At 42.0% G+C, this 24,254-nt stretch overlaps 3 protein-coding genes and 1 non-coding gene across 6 annotated transcripts; 2 read left to right on the top strand and 2 right to left on the bottom strand.

Moving 5' to 3' along the window:
* Window positions 1-1,218: 1,218 nt before the first annotated feature.
* Window positions 1,219-19,772, bottom strand: phyh (phytanoyl-CoA 2-hydroxylase). 3 transcript variants are annotated; one of them, XM_047336317.1, is made up of 13 exons: window positions 19,732-19,772; window positions 19,545-19,639; window positions 10,304-10,426; window positions 9,559-9,827; window positions 6,488-6,581; window positions 5,818-5,876; window positions 5,267-5,377; window positions 4,787-4,955; window positions 4,454-4,535; window positions 3,513-3,694; window positions 3,276-3,425; window positions 3,001-3,132; window positions 1,219-1,893 (listed from the first exon to the last, which is right to left on the bottom strand). In XM_047336317.1, exons 4-13 carry the CDS (start codon window positions 9,699-9,701, stop codon window positions 1,840-1,842), a joined length of 1,176 nt encoding a protein of 391 aa, XP_047192273.1. In that variant the 5' UTR covers window positions 9,702-9,827; window positions 10,304-10,426; window positions 19,545-19,639; window positions 19,732-19,772; the 3' UTR covers window positions 1,219-1,839. The 3 variants fall into 3 exon arrangements, with proteins under 3 accessions (XP_047192273.1, XP_047192275.1, XP_035466499.1); XM_047336319.1 differs by having other exon boundaries at window positions 19,545-19,636; window positions 19,732-19,750; XM_035610606.2 differs by lacking the exons at window positions 10,304-10,426; window positions 19,545-19,639; window positions 19,732-19,772 and adding an exon at window positions 7,183-7,250 and having other exon boundaries at window positions 9,559-9,687.
* Window positions 7,022-7,104, bottom strand: trnal-cag. The gene has a single exon. It is a non-coding gene; the product is annotated as a tRNA-Leu (tRNA).
* Window positions 11,481-13,927, top strand: LOC118286250. The gene is made up of 3 exons (XM_035610575.1): window positions 11,481-11,777; window positions 11,855-13,183; window positions 13,496-13,927. The coding sequence occupies exons 1-3, from the start codon at window positions 11,715-11,717 to the stop codon at window positions 13,751-13,753; spliced, it is 1,650 nt and encodes a 549-aa protein (XP_035466468.1). The 5' UTR covers window positions 11,481-11,714; the 3' UTR covers window positions 13,754-13,927.
* On the top strand, window positions 16,677-23,051 carry cfap206 (cilia and flagella associated protein 206). Its single transcript, XM_035610594.2, has 12 exons — window positions 16,677-17,328; window positions 17,657-17,740; window positions 18,019-18,109; window positions 18,949-19,137; window positions 19,454-19,621; window positions 19,940-20,154; window positions 20,294-20,413; window positions 21,007-21,205; window positions 21,320-21,457; window positions 22,155-22,348; window positions 22,452-22,595; window positions 22,778-23,051. Exons 1-12 carry the CDS (start codon window positions 17,221-17,223, stop codon window positions 22,997-22,999), a joined length of 1,872 nt encoding a protein of 623 aa, XP_035466487.1. The 5' UTR covers window positions 16,677-17,220; the 3' UTR covers window positions 23,000-23,051.
* Window positions 23,052-24,254: the final 1,203 nt, after the last annotated feature.

The following is a 24,254-nucleotide window of genomic DNA, read 5'->3' as shown; positions in this document are numbered from 1 at the left end:
ATTTTTGCTGGCCAAAAGTTCATTAAACTTGAAGTGAGACACAATTTAATAACTTATAATTTAACAGACCTGCTGTGTCCAGAAATCATCTTTTTACCTTTTGTTGGGCTTTGTCACACATTAAATGTGCATTTTTATGTTTCTAAATTAATGGTGTGTATTGTGTATTTCTCTCACAGAGGCTGTGCGGGTGTACTCATGTTGCTGTACTGAACCCATTCATTACTGGTCCTTACAGGTATGAATGATATCGGGGTTCAGAATGCAGATGCATACCTACGCTGACCTGTATGCATTTGCAAATACAGCCGGTCGCTGTGGATTGTTCCCTGACTAGGTGTGATCAGGTTAAATCTGAAATGTGTTTCAGTTTCCTCCAAAGGAAACTGGGCAGAGACCACAGGCTCCTTTGTTCAGTCTGGGAAACATTTAGCCGCAAATGAGCCTGTGTGTGTGTGTGTGTGTGTGTGTGTCTGTGTGTGTGAGAGAGAAAAACTATTTGCTGTTTGTGTATTTGTATTTTTTTGAGAATATTAAACTAAGATACTGAGATCTTCCCTCTGGATTTTAAATGAACAAGCAGTTTATAACACACACACACTCTCTATCTCTCTCTCTCTCAAACTAATGACAAGTCTTTTGTTTACAGTAGTTTGATGCTGCAATCCCATGTGACTCAAGCAGCTTGTTTATCAAATGTTTATTTTAACCTGCCGGTTAGAAACAAAACCGACTCTTGCAGATAAGACTCATCCGGTGTGACTTCATTTTGGCTGTTGTTCCCTCTGGTAGATGTCTTACATAATTGATGTAACATGATGATATTGCACATGCAGCGGGCAGAAAAAGTAACGGTTAGTAATTACCTATGTTTACGTAGAAACTTGTCCTTACAATAACTGCAGTTCACAATCAATTTGTACTAATAACACAGAACATTGTAGTGTTCTTGTCCATGTTGAATATAGTGTACAAAGATTCAGTGTAAGCTGTAGATCGAGACGGTATTAAAATAAAGTGACAAATCCTGGAATAACGTGACATTATCACCATAACTGTTTACTATTATTATTATAATATATAATGTATAACTGTATTTCATTATTGACACTCAATTGAGAACTTATAATCTTGACCGTCCTTTATTGCATAACACAGGTGAATTGGGAAGGTGTGTGTGACGCTGTAGAGGGGCGAAAAAATCAAAGCAAAGTCTCATTATAATAGCAGCAATTTCTTTTATTATTAATGTTATTTTAACATTGCAATTATCATAGACAGACAAGAAAATAAGGCCAAAACCCATTCACCCATCATCAAACAGTTAACACCCATCAAATAAAGAGAAACAAGAAAATTCAAACAGTGATACGTTTGTGAGGCAGTGAAAGGTGAAGGCCCATGTAATTATTATTGTTTTGCTTTCTGATCAACATAACACAAGTCTTTTTCAGCCTGGTATTAGTGCACTCAACATCCCTTTCCATCAAGGTATGTGTTCATTAAACAGCCTGGTTGACATTTCATGATGCATTCACACTGTTCCATCGTTTTAACGTCATATTTCAGCTTCATAATGTAAAATTACATCAGCCATTTTCCATTCAAACATTACTCCCCCATATGTTTTCTGTTCGGACGACATGCTCCCCATCACTTGCCCAGAACAAATCACCAAACAGTTATTGAGCACGATTACATATACAGTAATTCATCTAGAAATTCCGTTCCTCCTCTGCTGAAGGAATTTGGGGATTTTTTTTTTTACCATCAGAAGCTGATCATTACATTAATCTGCTCTCGTTGCAGCTCAGTGATTGGTCACGTCTGTGGGCGTCCTCACAGTGATACCCTCTCTCCCTGCACCAGACGGCCTCGGAAAGCCCAAGAATCCTGTCGGGGGAACAGTTAAAGGTTTAGTTCACTTATTTCAGTCATGGCTTTTTTGCAACAATATTCAAATTCACAACGCAAATGTGGGTGTTTTCCCCTCGGATCAGGTCGTCACTGCTTCATATCATAATTTTGACTGTTGTCACATTTGGTCTGTGTATGTAGCACGTAAGCCAAATAACATTTGGGTCAATTTCACTCCTGTGTACGATAATGACAAACAACAACTCTGTTCCTTCCCAGGGGTGATGGGGTCACAGTGTCACTGTGTCAGACTCTGGCAGCAGAAAGACGTGGCGCTAACTGAGACGCGTCGACAGATCATTACACCAGTTACATGGCAGTGTTGAATCGGACGACCACTAAACCCACGTTTAGTTCTCCTTGTTTTCATGAATTTCTGAACTAATCCCACATTTTCTCTCCTGCCTGCAGAGACCCAGGATTGGATTCTGCTAAAACCGACTCATGCCACAGACCAGGGTGGGTTCGGATTGTCCTTCCTGTCGTCTTTCCTATCTGCTATTCCTTCACCTCAGTGGAAAACGTCTAGAGGTCATGGCAAAACTTTCACTATACTATGTCATCACGCGACAGCGGATGTTATTGACGTGAGTCTGCCGTGGTGAAACTACACATTTCCGTAGATGGACAACAAAAAAATGCAGCGGCTCCACCCAGCATTTTTCAGTGTGTTTTACCACCGTGTGACATCAGATGTAAATGATTCATATGTAACAGTAACTTAAATGATGACGTGCGTCCCTTCTGGGTCATATTCATACTCTTCTACTTCTTCTACTTCGGATCGAATCGTTTACGTTCATGCATGGCTAGTCACGTAAAATATTGCTGCCACAATTAATTGTGGGGCATCTATTTGTCCTTTCCTTTCGCATAGGAAGGTCCAGTGTACCCTATGCTAAACGAGATAGGAAAGGAAGCATTAAAGCTCCTATCCTATGCATTTAGAGAATCCAAACAGCTCTTATCATGGCGTGTCAGCAGCATCAAATACCTCAAAGGTAGTGGAACTCCACAGGTTTATTGCAATGTATTAGGGAACGTTTAAAGTGGATGAATGCGATATGAGTGTAAATGTCTGACCTTGAATGCAATTTTGTCCAAACCATACTTCCGAGCTGCGATCTCCATCACCTCTTTCTCTATGTTCTCTTGTGTGGTTCCTTTCACGTCGATGTAATAACAGTCGCCGCTGGCGTAGTGGCAGGAGATGGCCTGGACGCACGCACGCACGCACGCACGCACGCACGCACGCACACACACACACACACACACACACACACACACACACGTGTGATCACACAAACCTGCCTCCGATTCGATGTGCGGTTTCTAATTCACATAAATAACGCCAGTACCTTGCGGAAGCCCTCCGTCTCGTTCATGCCGGAGCCATGGATGAGGAGCGGGTGGAAGAAGACAGTGTCACCCTTCTCCATCTCCAGGTGGACCCTGGGGTGCTGCGGGTTATAGTCCCGCACGCCGTGATACATCTTGTTCACCCCGCCCTGACGACAAACATGGTGCTGAGACACTGCACACGTGTGTGACTGTGGAATCCTGCTGTGTTTTTTTTTTTGTGTGCGTTTGTGTACCTCCCACACGGGGTAGTCGTGCTCCTGCAGCGTGCCGGTGTGAGTTCCCGGCAGGACGACCAGGCAGCCATTCTGCCTGTTTACTTTCTCCATTGCCGTCCAGGAGCAGACGATGCGGTCGGCCGGTCGGAACGGGAAGTAATGCAGATCCTGGTGCATCGGGTGGCGCGACGTCTTCTTACCTGACACACAGCACACGCACCACATGCATCATCACCAGGATTCTGCAACCTTTCCTATCAAAAGAGACATTTTTGGCCCTTCACCCACCAAATAAAATTAATCTGGAGCTGCAAAACCTATTTGACCCTTAAAATGAAGATAACGCAGCATCAAAAGTTTTATATATAGTTATGCTATACTTATACTATATAGTTATACTATATATAAAACAACTACAGTCTGATGCATTTATGAAACTGGCGAACAACAAAAAGATAACTGTTGACATTTTATTGCTGTTTTGAACTGTTATAACAAAGGAACAAGGAGTAAAAAAACACTGACATGTGTAGGCCTACTTTGAAATAAAACACAGAACTATGCAGGCCTATTTGAGTCCTTCCCTTATTTGTGGAAAATTTATAAAATACTTTTTTCTTATCCATGGTTCTCTTACCGAGGGTCGGAAACTCAAGATTAGCCACCGGCAGGCGGAAGGATGTGACGCATATTTTTGTTGAAGAAATATTTCAAACACTTTCTAAACATCTGTTATTGTTTTTTTTTCAATATCTGTAAATCCTTCCTCCAATCGCGACCAACAGAACCCCACAGATGTTCCGTTTATAATCATATATTACGAAACAAAGCGAGCAGCAATTTGAATTTGAAAAATTTGATTTGTAATAAAACAAAAGAACAATCAGGAAAATATGTGCCAGTTAAGTTTCTGCCAATGGCTCCATGGATTCATTGACACTGAGTTCCTCACTCTGTACCTGCGTCGGGAGGTTTGTTGATCAGCATGGTGTGCATGGCCATGATATTTGGTCCAGTGAAACACTCCACATACTCCAGGATCTGACACAAAAAAGTTACTGTTGATCAGTGCTTGGGTTAAAATTATTTGTAAAAAAAACAACCCTGTATGTATATACACAATCCCAGTAAAAACTGACGCAGGCTGTATTCTGTCTTCAGCCTAATCATCTCAGTATCCATGAGTTGGATCTATGTTGTTGTTTTTTTATATACATTGTATCTTTAAAAACAAGGGTATCACAATGAATTTGCCGAGCGAAGACATACTGTGTGTGTTGATGTTGTTGTACCTGTGGTAAGCTGCAGTAGCGGAACAGTTCGGGATCCTCCTGGAAGTCCTGGATTTTGGACACGGCCCTCTGGTCCGGGACGAACTCTGACTTGGCGATCGCCACGTCCCTCATCACAAGCATGCCGGGAACTTTCACTTCCTGGCGACAGATCCGTTCAAATGCCTTCCTGGGGGAATGCACATAGCTCACGTTCAGCACGTTTGTGGCACGGTCGAAGGATTTCTTAAAAATTGACAGTGGCGTTAAAAATTTAATAGAAATCCCCAATTTTCGAACAATAAAAACTCAATATTTTCTTTAACCACTCGCAGTCTCCTCGGTCGCACATACAGTCTGTGGTTCTCAATAAGTGGTTGATAGAGGTTTTTGTCATAGGAAACTGTACTACAGTTACTAATGTTAATATTACATGTTTACACGCTGGGTGTAAAGCATCGTTTCCCGTTGCAGTCGCCAGAGTGAGTTCACGGCGGTTACCTGAACTTGTCGACATCCTCCTCTGGCACCAGGTTCCTGATGAGGACGAAGCCATTTTGCTCATAAGAGAGTCGCTGCTCTGGGGTCAGCAGGTCACTGTCAAAAGTGTATCTGCCAAAAACAAGAAGAAAAGCTGCAGTGAAGTCTTTGGGTCTGAGGGAAATGTTTGACAGGCAGTGTAGCATTAAATGTCAGATTGGATTTATGGTGAATAAAATCCAATCTGATTTTTTAGACTATGAAAAAAGTGGTGACTACAAGCAGGACAGGCAAGACTTTTCTGTCATGGACTTTTTTCCCCCCCACTTTGTCTCAGCACTCAGCCAGTGCCCCTGCTACTCAAAAACAACACGACAGTTCCTATTGCCTCTGGAACAAATAAAGGCACTTACGGGCCTGCACAAATAAAAACTGTGTCAGGGGTTGAATGAGGAACCTGGCTTGTATAACAGTGCATGCAAGGACCTTTGACCTGGGTTGGACTGCCGACGGCCGAAGCCAAACACCGTGGCAGAATTTAAGTCCCTTTTAAACGCAAGATGGACCCTCACCTCAGACTCTGCGGTGGTCTTCTGCGGGCAAGGGTCTGAGCAGAGGTCGGTGCGGCTTGCTGAAGAAGAACAAGTTAAGGAGGGAAACAAGCTTTTATCTAAAAACGTCCCCAGGGCATCTACACTTGAACACAAGAGGCAATCTTCCATATACAAGTGCAGCAGATGTGTTGTGTTTGTTGACTTGTCATGAAAGCAATATCTAGCTTGCAGGGACATAAAGATGACGTGGAATTATTAGTATTAGTATTATTTTTAACATTCTGTAATCTTTACTGTGTGTAAGGTGACAAATGAAACACAAGATACATAAAAAAAATGTTAATTAAAGATGTAAGGTTCACAGGCTTTCCACGAAATTCAAAGTTGGGCGATTTCCAGCTAACGTTTCAAAGATAATTATAATAATAAAATACATGTACCATTTTTTTGGTTAAACTCTTAAACGTGCCTGACGTTAACCCTTCAGGGTTCCTGACTCACTAACAAACCGGCTGCGGTCGCTGTTGAAAGAGCCGGTGCCGTTGTTGCCGGACGGCCTGCTGCCCCAACGGAGGGACCGCTCGGCGTGCCGCTGTCCGCTAACGGGCGCAGAGTACTTCCGCCCTTGTGGAGCTCCAGCCATGCAGGCAGCGGGCGATGGGGTCAGTCAGCGTAATGAAAAGGATACGATCGCGGCCGGCGAGCGATCGAGGTGACCGATCAGCTGTTTGAGTCTGTCCGCAGCCCGAGACATCTTCCCCGTCAGGTCCCGCTGTCCCGATCTGATCGAGGGTAAAACGAAAATGTGGGGCAAAGGGCACACACACACACACGCACACACAGAGGCGTCGCTTGCCAGCAGGCAAGGCAGGCAACTGCTTGGGGCCCCCAGGTCTGTAGGGGGCCCCCCGAGGGCTGACAAACTTGATAACTACAGCAGTGACAATGCGCAAAGTTTGCAATGAGAGTAGGAGAAAGAAGAAAAAACAGGAAGACAGTGTTGTTCACTGGTCCTTGGAGCCCTCTAGTGGATGTTGTCAGAACACGAGTACTATACAGTACAGTAAGTACTTCATAAGCCATGTAACTGATGACTTTGGATGTGTGTCACCAGCTGGTGTGTGTAAGTAGACACCAGACACACAGGTACAGTTGTAACTTATGTGGAGATACTGGGAAATTGTTGTCCAAGAACAGATGTTGACCTGATATAAATATTAACTGTCAGAAGTGGGATTCGAACCCACGCCTCCAGAGGAGACTGCGACCTGAACGCAGCGCCTTAGACCGCTCGGCCATCCTGACTATAGTACAGCAAAAATATCACCTTTTTTTTCTCTCGACGTCTTTAACAGGTTTTGTGAGTGTGGTAGGTCTACTTACTGTAGCCTGAACAATTGAAAGATTGTCTTCCCCAACAACAGAAAGATTGTGGTGTGTCCACTGTACACCTGTGTGTGAACGCAGCATGGAAGGTTTCGTTAATATCTAGAAACCATATAAGACTGTGGTGTGAGAGATTATGTAATGGGCAGCACTCTGGACTCTGAATCTAGCGATCTGAGTTCAAATCACTGTTGGACCTGATTTTGTGAGAAATAGACTGTTGTCCCAGAAATCAACACATGATAATGATACTCTTCTGAAAACACTTGACATATTGGCACATTTTACGAATTGAACTGATGAACCAAAGTAACCAAAAATGCTACAGTCACATTCATTGAACAAATGCACATATAGGCCCAGATGAACAGTTAATTTACAGACTGCAAAAGCAATGGAAAAACAAGGACGATACACAAGTTGTAACTTGATCACTTTCTCATATACATTGAGAAACAACCACACTTGTCAGGGAGTGGACACAGGACCTTTGGGGTTGACCTGGGGGGGACATTGGCAGAAAAGGGTTTGGGTTTCTTGGATCCATGATTCTAGTGATTTCACATATTATACGTACTTGGTCAGATTGGAAGTTCTCTCTCATTAAACAGACTTTTCGTCAGGTTCTATCGAGACTTGAACTCGGATCACTGAAGTCCAGAGTGCTGACCATTACACCATGGAACCATATCTCTAAGGTGAGTTATTATTAACTATGACAGCATACAACAAGTGACACTGGTTGAAGAATCACTAACACCTAGATGAATGCTTGATGAGGCTCTTTTTGTGAAGATATAATTCCTTTCCCTGTTTTTTTGTCTTGGCAAAGTCAGGCATAGACTGAGGAAACCTGAACCAAATCTGGTCATGTAAAGCTGAGCCTGATGCACCTGAGTCTAACGTGTCCTACAGTAAAATGGCTACTGTTGGTGCCACTTTCGACATTGAACCCTCATATGAAACACAAACCACAGGTTCATTCAGAGCATTGAAGTCGCATGTGTTGGAAATGATGCTAATTGGCCGTGTTAGTGTTACTGCCCCTCCCTTTCTGCCTGCAGTGCTTCAACTGGCCACTTACTGCTGGAGTGCAAGTAAAGGTGAGTTGTTAAGGTAATGTGGTGGCACCTGTGTGGACCTCCACCAATGTTTTAAATACTAGTCTGAGCGCAATGTCTCTGGCTCCCTCTTAGGTTCCACATCGCTCCAGGTTTTGGGTTTGTTTTGACTTGTTGTTTTTTCCCCTGTCATTCAACAGTAGCATTCCCATGTCTAATACACACATTCTACATTCAACGCTGTTTTCTCACTTAATAGTGGTGACGACCTTATCAGTGCGATAGTTTTGAGTCCTGTCAAGATATGTAGCTTGTGGTTAAAATGTTAAGTTAGCCTCCATGAACTGAATGTGTTCATATTTGTTTTTACAGATCAGAGCATCTTAAAGAGAAGCTGCAGCCTTACAAAACAGAGGTTGCCAAGAATGCTGCAAAGGCCGTGATGTTGTTGTCCCACTTCAGGGAGTCCATTCACACTCGTGCTATGGTACTTAATTTAGTAAATGTGCTGTTCCTTTGTGTAACCGGTAGCGTGTTTTCCCCTCCACTTTTTTGGAGGTGTAGTATGAGTGATGTGGTAGTTATGTTGTCTGAGTCATTCGTATCTTTGAAATACCTCAAACTTGCCCCCCTCTCTCCCACTATCAGGCATGCGTTTGTTGTGCTGAAGATGCAATCTGCAGGTTGGCAGAGACCCTGCTGTTGGATGGTCAGAGCAAGGAGCACTGTGTTCTGGATCTAAAGGGCCTGAAGGAGGAGCTCCACTCAGCTATGTTCTTCACTCTCCAAACCCTAAGGGCAGTTCTCAACTACCATCACTACTTCAACAAGGCAGGTTCTCTGCTGTAGTCTAGTGATCACCAATCAGCTGTATGTAGTGTGAAGTTACTCCATTGATCAGTGGATTAGTTGATTATGAGGAAACATATCAACATTTTTTACCTTATTGTTAAACTTTTAATGGCATATCTCAAAGAAGGGTACCATCTTCACTTTTCTACCGTGCCTGTACAATATTGTTTTGGTTTCTGGAGGGAATTTCAAGGTTGCTCATACAGTATTCAATGAATATTTCAGGTGTAAAAAGTGAAAAAATTCATATAGTTCGGTTGGGACACTTAAGTTGCGATGAGTTGAAACGGATTAAGAGTAAACATTGAAAAGAGTTCTGGTGTCACTTTGAGAGAAACTGCTGAAATCAGCACAAGAATTATGTATTGAGCGCTTCAGAAATGTTTTAGTTTGAAGTTCAAGAATAGTAGAAATGGTGTGTAGGGGAGAATCTGTGACCCCACTGTGTAACACTAGGTACCTGTTTACTGCTGCTTTTGTAGGCCAACAGCTGGTACAGTCTGGTGCTATGTGAGAACCTCCTCCAGGAGCTGCTGTCAGGTGTTGATGCAGCTGGTGGTCCCACACAGCGACACAGGAGGACCTGGGGGACGATCCCTGCATGGAGGTGCAGACTTTCTTTTTTCTTAAAGAAGAATCCCCCACCAGATACGGAGGAGCTGGTTCATCTGGCTTATCTGTCTAATGTAGTCCCAGGTGATGCCGTCCAGCAGGCGGGCAAGCAGATGTCTGAGCGGTGAGAGAATTGAGTTTGAGATGAAAGATTAAGGGGTCGCAAGCCGAAATAGAATGAGCCACTGATTTTATCAGATTACAAAGAAAGAAATTTATTAAGAAAGCTTTGTTTTCTCAACCGTTCTATCTTGTAAATGGTCATATGCATAATTTAATCTGTATTGCCCATTTTTAACAATTATTTCATCATCTGTCTCAATTGTAGACATGTTGGCTTAATCATACATTTTAGTCATCCTTTATTCTCTGTTATTCATCAGGTGCATGGCCCTGAGGAAACTTCTAATTTCTTCCGGACCTGTGGATTTGGGTCACCTGCAGATGGCCTTACAGTGGCAGTATGAGTTGTTGCGGAGCAGCCATGTAAATCAGTCCCGTGCTGACAGTGCCCCAAACAGAACAGCCAAAGATTTTAAAGACAACCCTTCAGAGTCAAAACTAATTAAATCTGAAAGTGGTAAGGAAGCTACCAATCTTCCTGGAACACGTTCTTTGACTGCAGTTACTGGGGTGGTGTTAGCTGCTGGTAAGCCCCCCTCCTTCAGCTCATTCGACTCAGGCTTTCATGGAGCCGGGAGCAGCCAGCTGGAAGCCTGGGGAGAGAGAGAAGGAGTAGAAGGTCTGCTTAGATTGGTTCGGACCAAGGACTCTGTCAAACCTACCATGAGCCATCCTCAAAATATCCATGAAGAGCAACTGTACAGTGTTTCAGATCCTGTGGATCACAGAGGGGAGTTTGACTTAAGTCCCATCCGCAACGTACTCTCCAGCACTGTAACAGATGAAAGAGATGAGTCCATCTGCACCACAGAGGGGATTCCTAGTCTTCTCTGGGATTTTTATGACCTCCATTACCAGAATTGGGATGTTGAGGATGGGTAATGCTTCAATTTGTCTCAAGCTGATTCATTTTAAATATGAACCCTGTAAGAGAAGAAAGCACTTAAAGGCAACATACCCTAATATTCTCTAAAAGACTGAGGCTTAAAGCTATATCTAAGCCTTTCACTGTAGAACAAATAAAATAAATCAAAGCAGCACAGGTTTAAGTGCAATTTTCTCAGGATTGCTTGCAGTCTTCCCCAAAACGTTTGGTCGTTGGTAATGCTGGTATGAATACCTCTAAATTCATTTTCTCCATTTGATGACTATTTCACGCTGAATTGACAACACGCTAACGTCAGACACACTGCATCTACAAACCAATCGATGTCAAGTATATGTAGACATAGCCCACTTAAATCGTGTGTACGCATGTGATACAAAATTATTTAGTGCGCTCCCGAAATTGAAATGAAACTACACTAAACAGATGAAATGCATGCAATGTAACAAAGACATGAACCTTGTTTTGGTCCAGACTTTCAGTTATGAAAACTCCCTTGAAGGTAATTTACTGAAGATGGTGGTCAGATATGTACTTGACCGCTGCTGGTGTGCTTTTCATGCACTAAAGTTTTAAGCATTTTGAAAGCAGAAGACTGTTGCCTACAAGTCAGTTCCACTGAGAAATGAAAAAAGTTTGACATTAAAGGGAGTCATTTGTTGAACATGGCTAACTATTGATATAAGTATCAATTTATTTACTATGAGACTATTTACTTGCTTTTTATTCCTAGTATGATTGCTATATCTCAAAAGGATTGGGATGAGGAGCAGGACAGTTTGATGGAGTTGAAGGTCCTCGGCAGGACTGATGACAGACTGGATGTAAGAGATGCACCATTTGTGTCAGGGAGTGGGTTACAATATGTTATTTTGTAACAATATCTGGTTCCCAGTGATGTCTTCATGTATTTCTTGATCTGATCAGCAGTCAAATATCTGTCCCGACAGGCAGAAGAAAATGTTCTTGCTCAGGAGGCTGTGCTGGAGGCCCTGATGAGGTCAGACGACAGACACAGCCATCGGCCAGTGTGGAAGGGAGAGGAACGGCTGCGTGTGGTACGTTAATTGCAGATCAAAACAAGTATGTAAACTATGAATGGGAGGCTGCTCATCAGTGACCTTTTCTTTTAAAGATGTCATCCAGTGGGTTAACTGAAGCTGGTGACATTTGCCTCGAAGACTACTTTGATCGTGCTGAATATGACAACCTCTGTGAACACATTTCATCCAAATCTACAATTGAAACTAAGGAGTCTGAAGATGATGGGCACTGCACTGAAGCTGCAACAGAAGCGGATATAGCAGAATTTCACAGCCAGCCAGACCTGCTGATGGAGCGAAGGACAGTCCATATTCTGGACAAGGGCATCTTAGAGGAGCCCCTGAAGATTCATGAGCTCCGACACTGTTTAGAAAACCCCAACCACGAACTCTGTAAGCTCAAGCCTTCAGATGCAAACAGGTCATCAAATGTGAGCGAAGAGAGGAAGGCTTTCAGGTTACAACTAGAAAAGGAGGAAAGGGAGGTGGAGAAGCTTGAGAAGGGTTTGGACAGAAAGTGTAAAGTGAAGATGCATCAAGACAAAGCTAGAAAGGTTGTAAAATGTTCTGTAACAGACAAGGCTAGAAATAAGAATAGGGAGGACCGAGCGCTCTCTGAGCTTTTATCAAAGAGCTGTAACGGATCACCCAGAAATCATACTGAATCTTTGGACAAGAATGAAGATGCATGTAAGATTGATTATATTCCAGCTGAATTGGTTCCTGGTGCTGCCAAAGAGGCTAAATGCTCTTTCTCTGAGGAAACCCAACCTCAGGAATGTATCTACTGGAGAGAATTGGCCACATCTGGTGAAAATATTACCATATGCAAACCAGGAGCCTCTTTAATCCCTGGAAAGGTGCCAGATGGAGTGTTTGATCCAGGTGGAAAATCACGCCTTCCTCCTGTGCCTATGCCAAGAAAAGCTTCCTTTCCTTTGGAGGACAACGTTGAATCTCCTCATTACACAGAGCTGGCGAATCCTGCTCTGTCTTCAGTAGCTCAAGATCCTGGTTTTGTGCGACTTGATCTACAAGAAAAACCTCTTAAATCCCTGTCAGGGAATGTGACTACATCCATCAGTGTCTACTTTCTCAATTCAAATGTCAAGGAACACAGCAATGACAATGACCAGCCAGAGAAATGCGGGCTTTCATTGGACCACTTATCTGAAATGGCCACTAACAATGAAGAGGGGACGCCATCAATGAAATTCAAGACTTTATCTCCTACATATGAGTGGCCACATCAACGGTCAGCACCACAGCTACCTCCTGACCAGTCTCTAGAGTTTGACTCTGGTGGAAGAGATGAGCTGAATGAAGACTTGCCTGATGGTGTTCAGAGCTCTGAGGCCTTGAGGATATCAGTCTCTTTGTCACCTGGGATTCGGGTCGATCTTAACATCAACACGAGAGAGGTACATTATTTACTGGAGTACATGGCGGAGCCACTTTTAAAGTCGTGTTCTTTAAGTCCATTAGTCAAGAGCTTACAATGCAGTGTAATTTTATAGGAATACATTTTAGCTGAGATGAGAAGATGGATATCAGTCAGATGGAGGCAGGCAAGCTTTTTTCTCCCTGCTTCCACTTTTTAAACTAGGCTATGCTAAATGTCTCGTGACTCCTAAAATGCTGAACTGTTAATTTGGTTGGCTTAATGAATGAACCCATTATAAAGAAGTTGCAGCATTTATGTTGACTTTATGTTTTTCACTTCTGGATTACAGATGATGGATTTTTCTTTTGGTGTCTCCCTGAGAATGGAAATACTCTGCTGCTGGGACTGCATGGATGATTCCAGGTTGAAATCAAAGGCCTGTTGCCTACTGTCACCAGGCCCAAAGGCAAATAGTTCTCAGTGTGGAGTGATGCTGGCCAACGTGGAAACATCAGAAAGAACATGCAGAGTTCAGCTTGCAAATCGTCTTCAGAAAGTGCTCCTGAGAAGGACTGCTGTGAGGTCTGTGAGCCTGACTCCTGTGTAATGTACCACTTCAATTTATTTCACCAAGTACAATGTACACATAGCTCTAATGCAGTACTATGCCTTGTCTGAGCCGCCATATAACCCCTTTTAAATATGCTTTCTGTATTGAGTTTTTTTGTAGCATCACTTTTACATCCGTCATCAATGTGGATCTTGACAAGTGAGCTCTTGACACCAGCAGTTTCTATTGAACTGCTGCTTGCTTTATGCCTTAATCAATTGAGATCCATCAATTGCGTTTCTGTTTTCCAAGAATTTAAGCATAAAGTATTACATATATAGTTTATGGAAAAGGACAAATATTTAAATTTAAGCCGCTCAATGTTTGTCAATTAAGTAAAATTTAAACTGCGTCAAAAAATTATGACCGCAATAAATTATCTGTGTATAATGTGCGAGCACGTCAGCAAGCCTCTTCGACCATAACTGATGCTGCAGGTCTTTAGGACAGGCCTGAAGATGAGATTCTTGGACTAACTCTTGCAGTTTGTTCTGTAGGTTTCTGATTGTGTTCTTTCTCCACAATTCTTACTAGTCTGTCCTGCAGCTCTGTCTGCTGGAGCTGCTCATTTTGTATACACAGCATGGAATGGAAAATCTGTCATCAGCAAATTATAGACAGGTTTTTCCAGTTATGTAATTTTGACTCTCTGTGCTCGCTTCAAATATATGTATTTATCTAATATCAAATGACTGTGTATTTATACAATTTAAACTAAATTTGGTATGAAATATTATCTTTGTGTTGGACATGGTGAAAGTTGCATTCATTTTTGAAACGTTGATCAATGTTGTTGTTCAATGTTCACGTCATTTTTTATGATGGCGCATTAGGGACACTGTTGAATTATATTATGACTCCTTAAAATATGACTTATAATAATATGACTTATAGTAATAACAGTGACCCTAATGATCATCAAATATTGTGACTCAAAGCAACAGATCAATGTACATAGATGTTCGCTATTACAACAGTATACTGTGAACTGGAGAGGAGGGAAGAGAGGGTTTGTGGGATACGCAGTTCATATTCCAGAAATCAGTTGTAGCTGAGTCATCAGTTACCTCAGTGTTATCTCAGTTATTTTTCCCACATGTTGATTCTCCACCTGAGTTGACTTTTGGTTGGTGAAGGTTTGTATGTGGTTGGTAAGAAGGAAGTAAAAGTCCATGGTGAATGATGTGATATATGGTTTTGATATGGTAATGCCTATCCCTTATTCTGTCAAACAGATGATGTTAAATGCTACTGCTGCAGGTACAGTGTTTTGTATGTGTGAATAAGAAATTCTCTTGAGTGCAGTGTCTTACCTTTGTTATATTTTTTGGTTATCCAATATATTATCTGAGAACATTGGCTGTGTGGGCTTTTTCAACATCTGTGCAGTAGTGTTTTCTTTTGTTGTTGTTGTTCTTTTGGGGATAGGAGTTACAATGTTGCCAAAGCAGCTGGATTATCTCATTACAATGGATTTTGAAAGCATTTGTCAACCCTGTGTCTTCATACCTTTTCCTTTTGCATGAAATTATTTGTTGGATGTAATTTGGTTGTGCTTTGTTTTCATATGTGGCTGCATGTTTTACTATTTTGGTAAATTTCCCAGAAAGGCATAGGGTTGCCATTTGACCTAAAGCTTAGTTAAGTGGAGATCAGTGAAATGTGACACTGGAAACTAAACAGATCATGTAAAATGCTACTGCTGCAGGTACCGTGTGTCTTTTGTCTAAAAAAGAAATTATCCTATTGAGTGCAGTCTCTTGCTTTTTATTTTATATTTTGGTTTCCAATCTTTTCTGAGAACATTGGTTGTGTGGACTTTTTCACATCTGTGCAGTAGTGTTTATTGATTTTTTAATAGGACTTACATGTTGCCAAAGCAACTGGATCATCTCATCACCATGAATTTCTAAAGCTTTTGTCAACCCTGTCTTTATACTTTTTCCCATGCATGAAATTATTTGTTTGGTGTAATTGATTGTACTTTTTCATATTTGGCTGCATGTTTTTTGTATTTTTGTAAATTTCCCTCTAGAAAGGCATAGGGTTGTCACATGACGGCAGAAATGAGCCACTCCGTCTGCTTTTGTTTACTGGCTGTAGTTTGAAAAGAACAGGCTCTTTTACCTTGTCTGGGTCACCTCCGGTAAATGTAACAGTCTGGACTGAATCTAGCGATTTTTCACCTAAACCATGTTGTCTATTTCTGTTTTTATATTAAATATTTTAATTATGTTTGGTGTAGTCCCTTTCATTAATTTTCAGTTATTTCACAATTTCCCACAGCAGAACCTGAAGTAAACACATGCACTCGCCTGTCTAAGGAGAAAATTAAAGGGGAATGCCTGTTCAAAATAAAATTTAAGTAGTCCATAAGAATTTAGATCCAATCATTTGAAAAATGCTGCTCATCATATTTAGCCCTGGACTGCGTTGGCTTAAAAATGCTCTTATACATAATAATGAAGAGCAAAGGAAAATTATTGTGTTAGAGGCATATAAATAATGTTAAATAATATTATTTCTAACTAACGTATAGATAACTCTACATGGAAATAAACTAACCATTACAACTTGCTACTATATTACAAATTAAATGGTAAAGAACATTTATTTGCAATAAGTAAATTTACACTATTCCTCAAACGTTTCAACCATGCAACAACCAGCTTTCTCCCGCCGTTTCTGCTTGACTTCAATAACTCAGCAACTTATGCAAAAAAAAAAATTCTCCTTGAAGTGGCGCCCACGAGGATTTACTCAGGTGGGAACCTGAGTAAATCCTTAGTTTTCCGATTATTCCGACACCACGTGAATGCTCTGTCTGTGACATGTCTTCTTTCTCAGATCAAAGACTCCTCTTGACGTAATGTGTGAAGCACATGGAAATAATGCTGCCATGCTGATCATGTTTTTCTTTTTCGTAATTTCGATTTTATTCTATTGTGTTATTCATCTCGTCATAAACGCCTCTTCTGTCTGTATCGACAATGTCACGTGAAAACGGTTACCGTGGCAACAAGCGATCAACAAGCTAAGCGAGTTCAACATACGTGTTTCCGTTATCTGTTTTCACTTAACCTAACATTGACCATCCTGGATAACCTGTGCGACTTAACTCTTTATATACCGATTTTAATGAAACGTAAACGGATTGAGTGATTGAGCAATTCACTTCCGGAACAAGAGCCGTTCTTAAAGTGTGCGGTCGCCGTCGAGCTCAAGATCTGCTGCGCTTTATTATTCGTCCCGTTACTCTTAACTCTTTAACAGTCATGATCCTGAATGATGACTGTGGTTTTCCAGTGATCTGATCGGTACGATGTTCTTTGATTAGCCCCTTTGATCTGATTATCTCGAACTTCGTGCCGTTCAGCGTGCGTTGCCATGGTGATGTAAGAAGCCTCGTCGGACGGAAAAACCTCAGATTTAAACCTGAAGTTACCTCCCGAGTCGTGAAAGAAATGCATCGTGCTCGGGCGGAAAGTGTGATCAAAAACATTATCCGTGGAATAGTGCAGCAGTGTGCCGCGAAGGGACACGTCGTGTCGGACACTCTGGTGGCTTTCATGGTCAGTAGCCCCAATGTATCTGCTGAACTAGCTGGCTAAGAAACGCTAGATGCATATGTGTACATTGCTTTACATTTTGATTCCTTTGTTTTTATTTCTATAGTTTTGCGATAATTATATCAATAAATATCACCTGTCTTGAGACTAGACATATAGCGTCCTATGAGTTATGATGCACAGATATCGGTTAAGTTATAATTTTTTGGGAATTTCCTGGGAGTTAAATATTGTGCTTTCCTTAAACACAGACTGTCGCCCCTGTGTGACTGTAAGCTCAATGTAGGAAACTGTAGGATTTTTTTTTCTTTTTAAAATACTGTATCTTTAGGTGAAAACTGTTGTGCTGGACCCAAGAAATGGATTCAATGTTGATCGGACGCTGACAAAACAAGATCTCCAGAAACTTGAAGAGGTAAGTTTATGTATATATACTCTGTTTATTCAGTTAACTGCTGAATGATGTGGACTGTATATTTTATACTTCAGCATGACAATCTAAAAAATGAAAGCTGTCTCTACGGTATAAAACTTCAGTGTAATATGTGTGGTCTAAAAGTGGTCAAATTCAAACCGTTTTAGTATATATCAAAGAACCATTAAGAATAGTACAATGTATAATCTCCTGCACAAATCTCCCAAATCACAGCGCACGTGACCTCAGTGTGGTCTAATCTGCAATGTTTCTTCCAGCTGTGTCTGGGTAAACTCAAGGAACAGTGCAGCCCATCCCTGGACACGATCAAAATGCAAGTGTATTTTGATATGAATTACACGTCCCGACGTAAGTGATGAAAAAAACATTCACACGAATGTCTCTTCTGCTGCCGCAGTGATGATGTCATGACTTCTCTTGAGGCCCGGTACACAAACTGAGTGAATTTGTTGTCACACTGATTTAGGTAAAAAAAAAAAAGTGTTTTTACAGCGTGATTGTGTTTTTACTACAATTATGTTTTTAATATATTGATTTACCCTTAAGGAAATATGTGCATAATAAATTGAAAACAGCACTCGGGTATCTCCACCCAACAGCCTATAACCCAAAGACATTCAGTAATATACTGTAGGTGCCAAAAAACTACATGGAAAGTCACCATTCAGTCATTTGTAGATATTAGTTACTGCCAATTGTGATTTTTATCCTGTAACATTAAACCAATTAGCTAAAATGAAATCATAACTCAGATGTTCAAATATAGTTCAATCTGGTCAAAGGAGTATCATTTTAGGAGTATTGTAAAAATGTAATACATAGTTAACACAATGAAATTGCCCTACATGCCTAATACCTAAATGTTATTGTTATGTCCTTGTTGTCTAGCTGTGCCGCCTTGTTTTTTTAATGTAAGTCTTTTTTCTGTGTAAGTACACTGACAGCTCAGGAATCCGGAGTCTAATTCCTAGTATGTTTACACATGCTTGACCAATAAAGCTGATTCTGATTCTGAGTCATCTGGTTATAGAGAGTTTTAGAAATGACAAACTGGAGCATATTACAAATGGTCTTTTTTACCTGGTCTGGCTTTTCATTTTAGAATTGTTTTGTGAAAACGAGTGAGAAAAGTTCTTCTACAATATGAATATTATGTCGAGGCATGTACTCGTGTACTGTGTGTGCAGGTGCGTTTCTGGAGGAAATCCACCGGGTGGCGGAGTGCAGGCTCAACACAGTGAGCAGGGAGATCACGGACAGCAGGGTGAAAACCCGGGAGGAACTAGATGCTCTGTACCGCAAGATTGTTACTTACATCCTGCTGCGCTCCGCCATGGGCTCACCCACGCATGGCGACACCGTGCAAGAGGCCACAGGTTTCACAGCGACTTTTACAACGCAAACGGCATTATGTGGGGAAAGTAGGATAAAGGAGCAGTGCCACCCATTTTAACAACTCACAGGGGGTGATCCAGTTCCAGGCTCTGGGCTCAGTGTTAAAATGTTGTCATTTCATGAAAGTAAAGTTTTCTTTCTAGCTTTTAAACTGGATCGTAATATTATTGCAACTTTTCCGCCCCCCAACAACAGCGCCACACAATTGGAGCGAATCCTTGCACACACACACACACACACACACACACACACACAAACACACACTGTAACCTGACCCTTGATGTCTCTTTGTCCCAGCTGCCCTGCAGAGTGTCTTTCCTCCCACTGAGCTGGGAACCTTCATGGTGCTGTTGAAGAAGGAGAAGGAGCAGCAGCTCCGTGAACTCACCATGGTCGTGACGGGGATCCGACTCTTCAACAAAGTCAGCAAGGGGGGAGCAGAGGAGACGGACCTCGACGAACCAAGTACAGTGCACCACACTGCTGACATGAAAAGCAATATAATGGCAATGATAATTTTTTAATGTAAAAATACCACCTTCTGATTAGACCACAGCGTCTTGTATCCTACTGACCATGCAGGTTTAAAGTCGACAGCTTTTCAGTGTGCGGTCCAGCTTGTAGGCCATCAAGTTCCTGTACATGAGACAAGATGAGAGTTTTGTCCCGAGAACATAATTTTTTTCAAACCAACATGTAAAATCACGCATAATCTGTGTCTTAAACCACATCATCAGACTTGGTTGTTAATCGCCAATACTGCTGTTTACATTATCCCCGCAGTGCCGCAGGTTCTCAAAGAAACTCTTCCTGTCGTCAGTAAAAGCATCGAGGAGGAGCTGAGCGCGTCCCAGAGTTTGGCGTGGAAATACACGGCCGCACAGGAGAAGCTGACGAACTCCGACAGTCAGCCCGAAGAGCGCGACGCGCCCGCTGTCTCGCTCAAACAGGCTCTCAGCAACGTCAGGCAGCACGAGGTTTTCCTCAAAATGTTACTGGTGAGGTATCCGTGGCTGGTATTTATAGTAATTAAGTGTAATTGTGATATTTTCACGTAGCCTATGTCAATCTTCAGTATAATCAAAACTTCACTTTCTGAAGTTTATTCAAATAAATTGCTTTTCTCTTCACCACCAGGCAGATGCACATCTGTGTGCCAGGCATGTAGAATTGCTGCAGACGGAGCTCTCGTCACAGATGAAGCTGCTGAGAGAAACTGTGCAGTCAAAGACGGCTGTTCCCACCGCAAAGGTTTTCGTAAGTGTTTTTTCCGCGGGACGACTGTTAGTTGGTATGTTGTTGTTTTTTTTAATGCATTCGTCCAGCAAAATTTTTCAATCAGTCCTCGATTTGAGCCAAACACGGTGGAGGGATGCAGCGTGGGCCGGGGAACAATTGTGATCAGCTGTGGCTCAGACGCTAGAGCGGGTCGCACTCTAACCAGATGGTCTCTGGTTCGATTCCCAGCTCCTCCAGTCTGTGTCCTTGAGCAAGAAATTACTGAGTGACATACTGGGATTGCTACTGTAATTGTGACCTGTCATATTATCTCTTAAAGGAATAATTCAACATTTTGGCAAGTACACATATTGGCTTTCATGTCGAGAGTGTGTTTTGACGGCTCATATCAGGCCTCTGTCTTTCTTTAGTACAGAGCTGAAGTCAGAATGTGCTTAGCCTGATTCCCAGTAGTGGTACCTCTAGCTTGTTTATATGACACAGTTTAACTGAGAACTCCACAACCTTATTTATTTTACTATTTTCATTGTCTTGTTCTTGTTGTGAAGCATGTTGTACTGCATTTTTGGTCAAATGCAACAATTGTCTCATTTTCTCATATTGTCTTTCAGCCACTGTTCAAGGCCCTGTCAAAGGCGTGGTCTGGACTTCAGGATGAGGGTGAGCTGCTGAGCATCCTCCGTAACATCACGCTCAACCTGAAGCCCTTCCTTGCCTCTCAGGCCACGATCGTTTCCGAAGCCTATTTGAATGGGCTGCTGGAGGCGTCAGAGGTGAAAACAGACCAACAGAGAATGACTCAGTCCTCGGGTAGGGGTGAATTCCACGTCTCACGAAACTTGGCTCAACAGGGAAAAATGTCTATGATCAGAGCCCAAGTGCTTGAGCTTACATGCAGTTGCACTTCTTCTCGGTGTGTTTCAGAGTGTATTGTTCCGGCTGAGATGAAGACACAGGAGTGGTTCCTGCCTGAAACAACAACCAGTTATAATGATCTGTTGCTACAGTATAATGGAATCTGTGGCTACACACTTGTGACCAGAGACGGGCTTCTGCTTCCAGGTACTGCTCTCATTATGCACCGGGATGATTTCAGGAAGGGGCATTTGAATGTTCCTTCTTCGATGTGACAGTAAAACCAAAAGTGTCCATACGTGTCTGCCCCAGGTGTCTCGTCACGCTTCATGTTTTCGCAGAATATCTAACTGGGGAAAAGGCATTGGCCTGGGGGGCTCAATAAATATTTAGATGCCTGAACCACCTCAACTGACTGGTATCAGTGTTACGCAGCAGAAATAGAAATACATTTTAGCTGCATGTATCCGTGATGTTGTTCTTTGGGTCATTGGCCAAAGCTCATAGGTGGAAGGTAGATTAAGTGGCAAACTGCCTTGAAGCTGATCCTCTCTCCAACCCTACAGTCAATTACGTAAAAGTCAAGGGGCAACCCTCCATTTTCAGCCATTGTGTGATGCCAACAAACGGCTAAAATCCAAAGATCCCATCTGAAATGATATCATAAACAGAATAGGAACACCATAACCATAAAGAAACCCATGGCAACATAGGGAAACAAAGCACACGTAGATCGGACAGGTGATTTTTTATTGATCCATTCTTTCTAGTTATACGGCTTGTTATTATCATTTATTTCCTCCAATCAAAATTATTCTTAGTCTGCAAATTATCTCTTAAGGGACACATTATGAGGAGCATCCTTAATCTACGGTTTAGTTTTCAGTGTATTTTTTTTTTGCAGGTAATCCACACATTGGAGTCATGAGGCACAAAGATAAACTTTATGTTTTTAGCTCCAAAGAAGCTGCCTTGAAATTTGCCACCAGTCCTGACTACTTCATCGCAGAGGTTTTGGAAAAAGCCAAACTCTCCCCAGAACTCATTCAGCTCCTCAAACTCCACCAACAGTTCTCCTGCGTCAGTCCGTACTCTGAGGTGAAAAAATTACATTTCATTAATGCCACTATTTGTATGAGTTCACAGCTCGTTCACTGCTCGTCACTCAAAAATAACAATTGTGGGGTTGTTTTTTTTGCAGATGCAGCCAGGAGAGAGTTTACTGGTAAAGCCCATGATCAAGTGTGAGATCAGCACCCAGACTGACCTCCACCCCATGGAGACAAACATTGTCAGGTCATATGAGTGGAATGAGTGGCAGCTCCGGAGAAACGCTATCAAACTGGTGAGCCAGATGAAGTCACAGGATGTTTGTTTTTTTGGACATAGTCACCATGTATTTTGTATCTCTTTTCAGCTTTTTTGTTTGTTTGCATTAAACAATATCCAGGATAATTAGGCAGGAGTAAGAACATGAAGAACCATTGGTAAAATAATTGACAAATTGTTTGTATTTCACAATTCTAGGCTAATCTCCGGACCAAAGTGACACACTCGGTGCAGTCTGATCTGAGCCACATGAGGCGGGACAACAACACTCAGACCTGGCTGCCCAAGGACGCCTCCTGTCAAGGCAAGAGAGAAGGTGGGAGCAGCATGCCCAATCCTCAGACCTACCTGGCAGGTCTGAGGGGACAAAAGGACGCACATGTGGTCAAAATAAACCTGACCAGACCTGTAGATGAATAATCAAAGTGTGCAAAAATGTTTCAATAAAGGTTTGTTGCTGAGTAAAGTAAAAGCTAGTTTGTTCTTGTGTTACTCAATGAAGACTGGAGGATTCAGCAACTAAAAGCAGAGACAGATAATACAGTAGTTCAAAGCATTCCTAGAGAGTTAACCATTTAAAATGCATGCACGTTAACAGGTTGTTGAGCTGATAAGGCTAATGATTATTATCCATACAGGGCTCCAGACTAACTTTTACTAGGATCACTGTTGCCTCTTACTGACGATTTTAGGAGCCAAATGTAGGGGCACACCTTACATCAACCTGCAACACAATTGCTCACATTTTCACTGTATTACTGATTTTGGTAATAAATAGCCAAGTTGCAGAAATTACAATGTGCAGTTTTATTTAAATTCAGTGTCACATTTTAATTGTATGTGAAAAAAAAATGTGAATGGATCTTTTCACCATTGTTGAGTAAGATTATTATTTTTTTGCTTTATCCCTACACGTTAGCATGGATTAAAGCAAAAAAAATAATAATCTTCTGACAGATTTTTTTTTGAAGGTGTAGGAGACCTACACTGACCTCACAGGTGACCTCTCTGGAATCTAACTGGCGGCCAATCAGAGCAGGCTGGGCTTTCGGGAGGGGGGCCTTAAGGAGATGGTTTTATTTTGTGTGATAATCTTTCCCTCTTTTTATTAGAAGTTCAGAGTAGACACATGAAAAGTCTGGAACAGCAACATGATTCCACTCATGCATAAATATCTGCTGCGCTTTATTATTTGTCACGTTACTCTAAACTCCGTTGTCCCTGACGGGATTCTGTAGAAAAATGACGCTGGTTTCCAGTGATCTGATTGGTCGGAAGTGGGGCTATTGACAGGTTTCGATCTCGTATCTTGAACATAGCCTGCCCCGTAGCAGGTTAGCCATTCAGGACAATTAACCATGGTGATTTATGCCGATAAGAAGAGAACCAGCTTCGTAGGACAGAAAAGACAGAGTTAAAGCTTAAGCTTCGATAACCGCAAATCCTGCTTCACATGGACCCCTCAGCCATCCTGACTGCTTGCTCATGAAATAACCCCCTACCGGTGCGCGTCACGCATGACAGAAGCAGCACTGCTGCAGTCAAAATGTAATTAATCTCCTTTCCTAACTGCTTTAGGTCATTAGGTCAGAGAAAGCTAGAGGAGGTGGTTGCTTGTGCAGGATGGTGTGCAGTGGACAAGCTCAAGTCAGACCAATCTGGTCAAATTACGAAA

Source organism: Scophthalmus maximus, chromosome 12 (assembly GCF_022379125.1).
Source record: "Scophthalmus maximus strain ysfricsl-2021 chromosome 12, ASM2237912v1, whole genome shotgun sequence".
Taxonomy (NCBI): Eukaryota; Metazoa; Chordata; class Actinopteri; order Pleuronectiformes; family Scophthalmidae; genus Scophthalmus; species Scophthalmus maximus.
The sequence above is the reverse complement of the archived record's forward strand: the minus strand, read 5'-3'. Positions and strand labels throughout refer to the sequence as shown.

Excerpts from the sequence above, each read along its gene's own strand:
- phyh (XM_047336317.1), bottom strand. The coding sequence starts at position 9,701 with ATGCAGGGATCGTCCCCCAGGTCCTCCTGTGTCGCTGTGTGGGACCAC. Across the intron at positions 5,877-6,487 it reads ATCGCTCGCCGGCCGCGATC|CAAGCCGCACCGACCTCTGC; the intron begins GTATCCTTTTCA and ends GTTCTTCTTCAG. Across the intron at positions 3,133-3,275 it reads AGACGGAGGGCTTCCGCAAG|GCCATCTCCTGCCACTACGC; the intron begins GTACTGGCGTTA and ends GCGTGCGTCCAG.
- cfap206 (XM_035610594.2), top strand. The coding sequence starts at position 17,221 with ATGCATCGTGCTCGGGCGGAAAGTGTGATCAAAAACATTATCCGTGGA. Across the intron at positions 17,741-18,018 it reads ATCTCCAGAAACTTGAAGAG|CTGTGTCTGGGTAAACTCAA; the intron begins GTAAGTTTATGT and ends TGTTTCTTCCAG. Across the intron at positions 21,206-21,319 it reads GAGAATGACTCAGTCCTCGG|AGTGTATTGTTCCGGCTGAG; the intron begins GTAGGGGTGAAT and ends GGTGTGTTTCAG.
- LOC118286250 (XM_035610575.1), top strand. The coding sequence starts at position 11,715 with ATGAGGTCAGACGACAGACACAGCCATCGGCCAGTGTGGAAGGGAGAG. Across the intron at positions 11,778-11,854 it reads GAGAGGAACGGCTGCGTGTG|ATGTCATCCAGTGGGTTAAC; the intron begins GTACGTTAATTG and ends TTTCTTTTAAAG. Across the intron at positions 13,184-13,495 it reads TTAACATCAACACGAGAGAG|ATGATGGATTTTTCTTTTGG; the intron begins GTACATTATTTA and ends TCTGGATTACAG.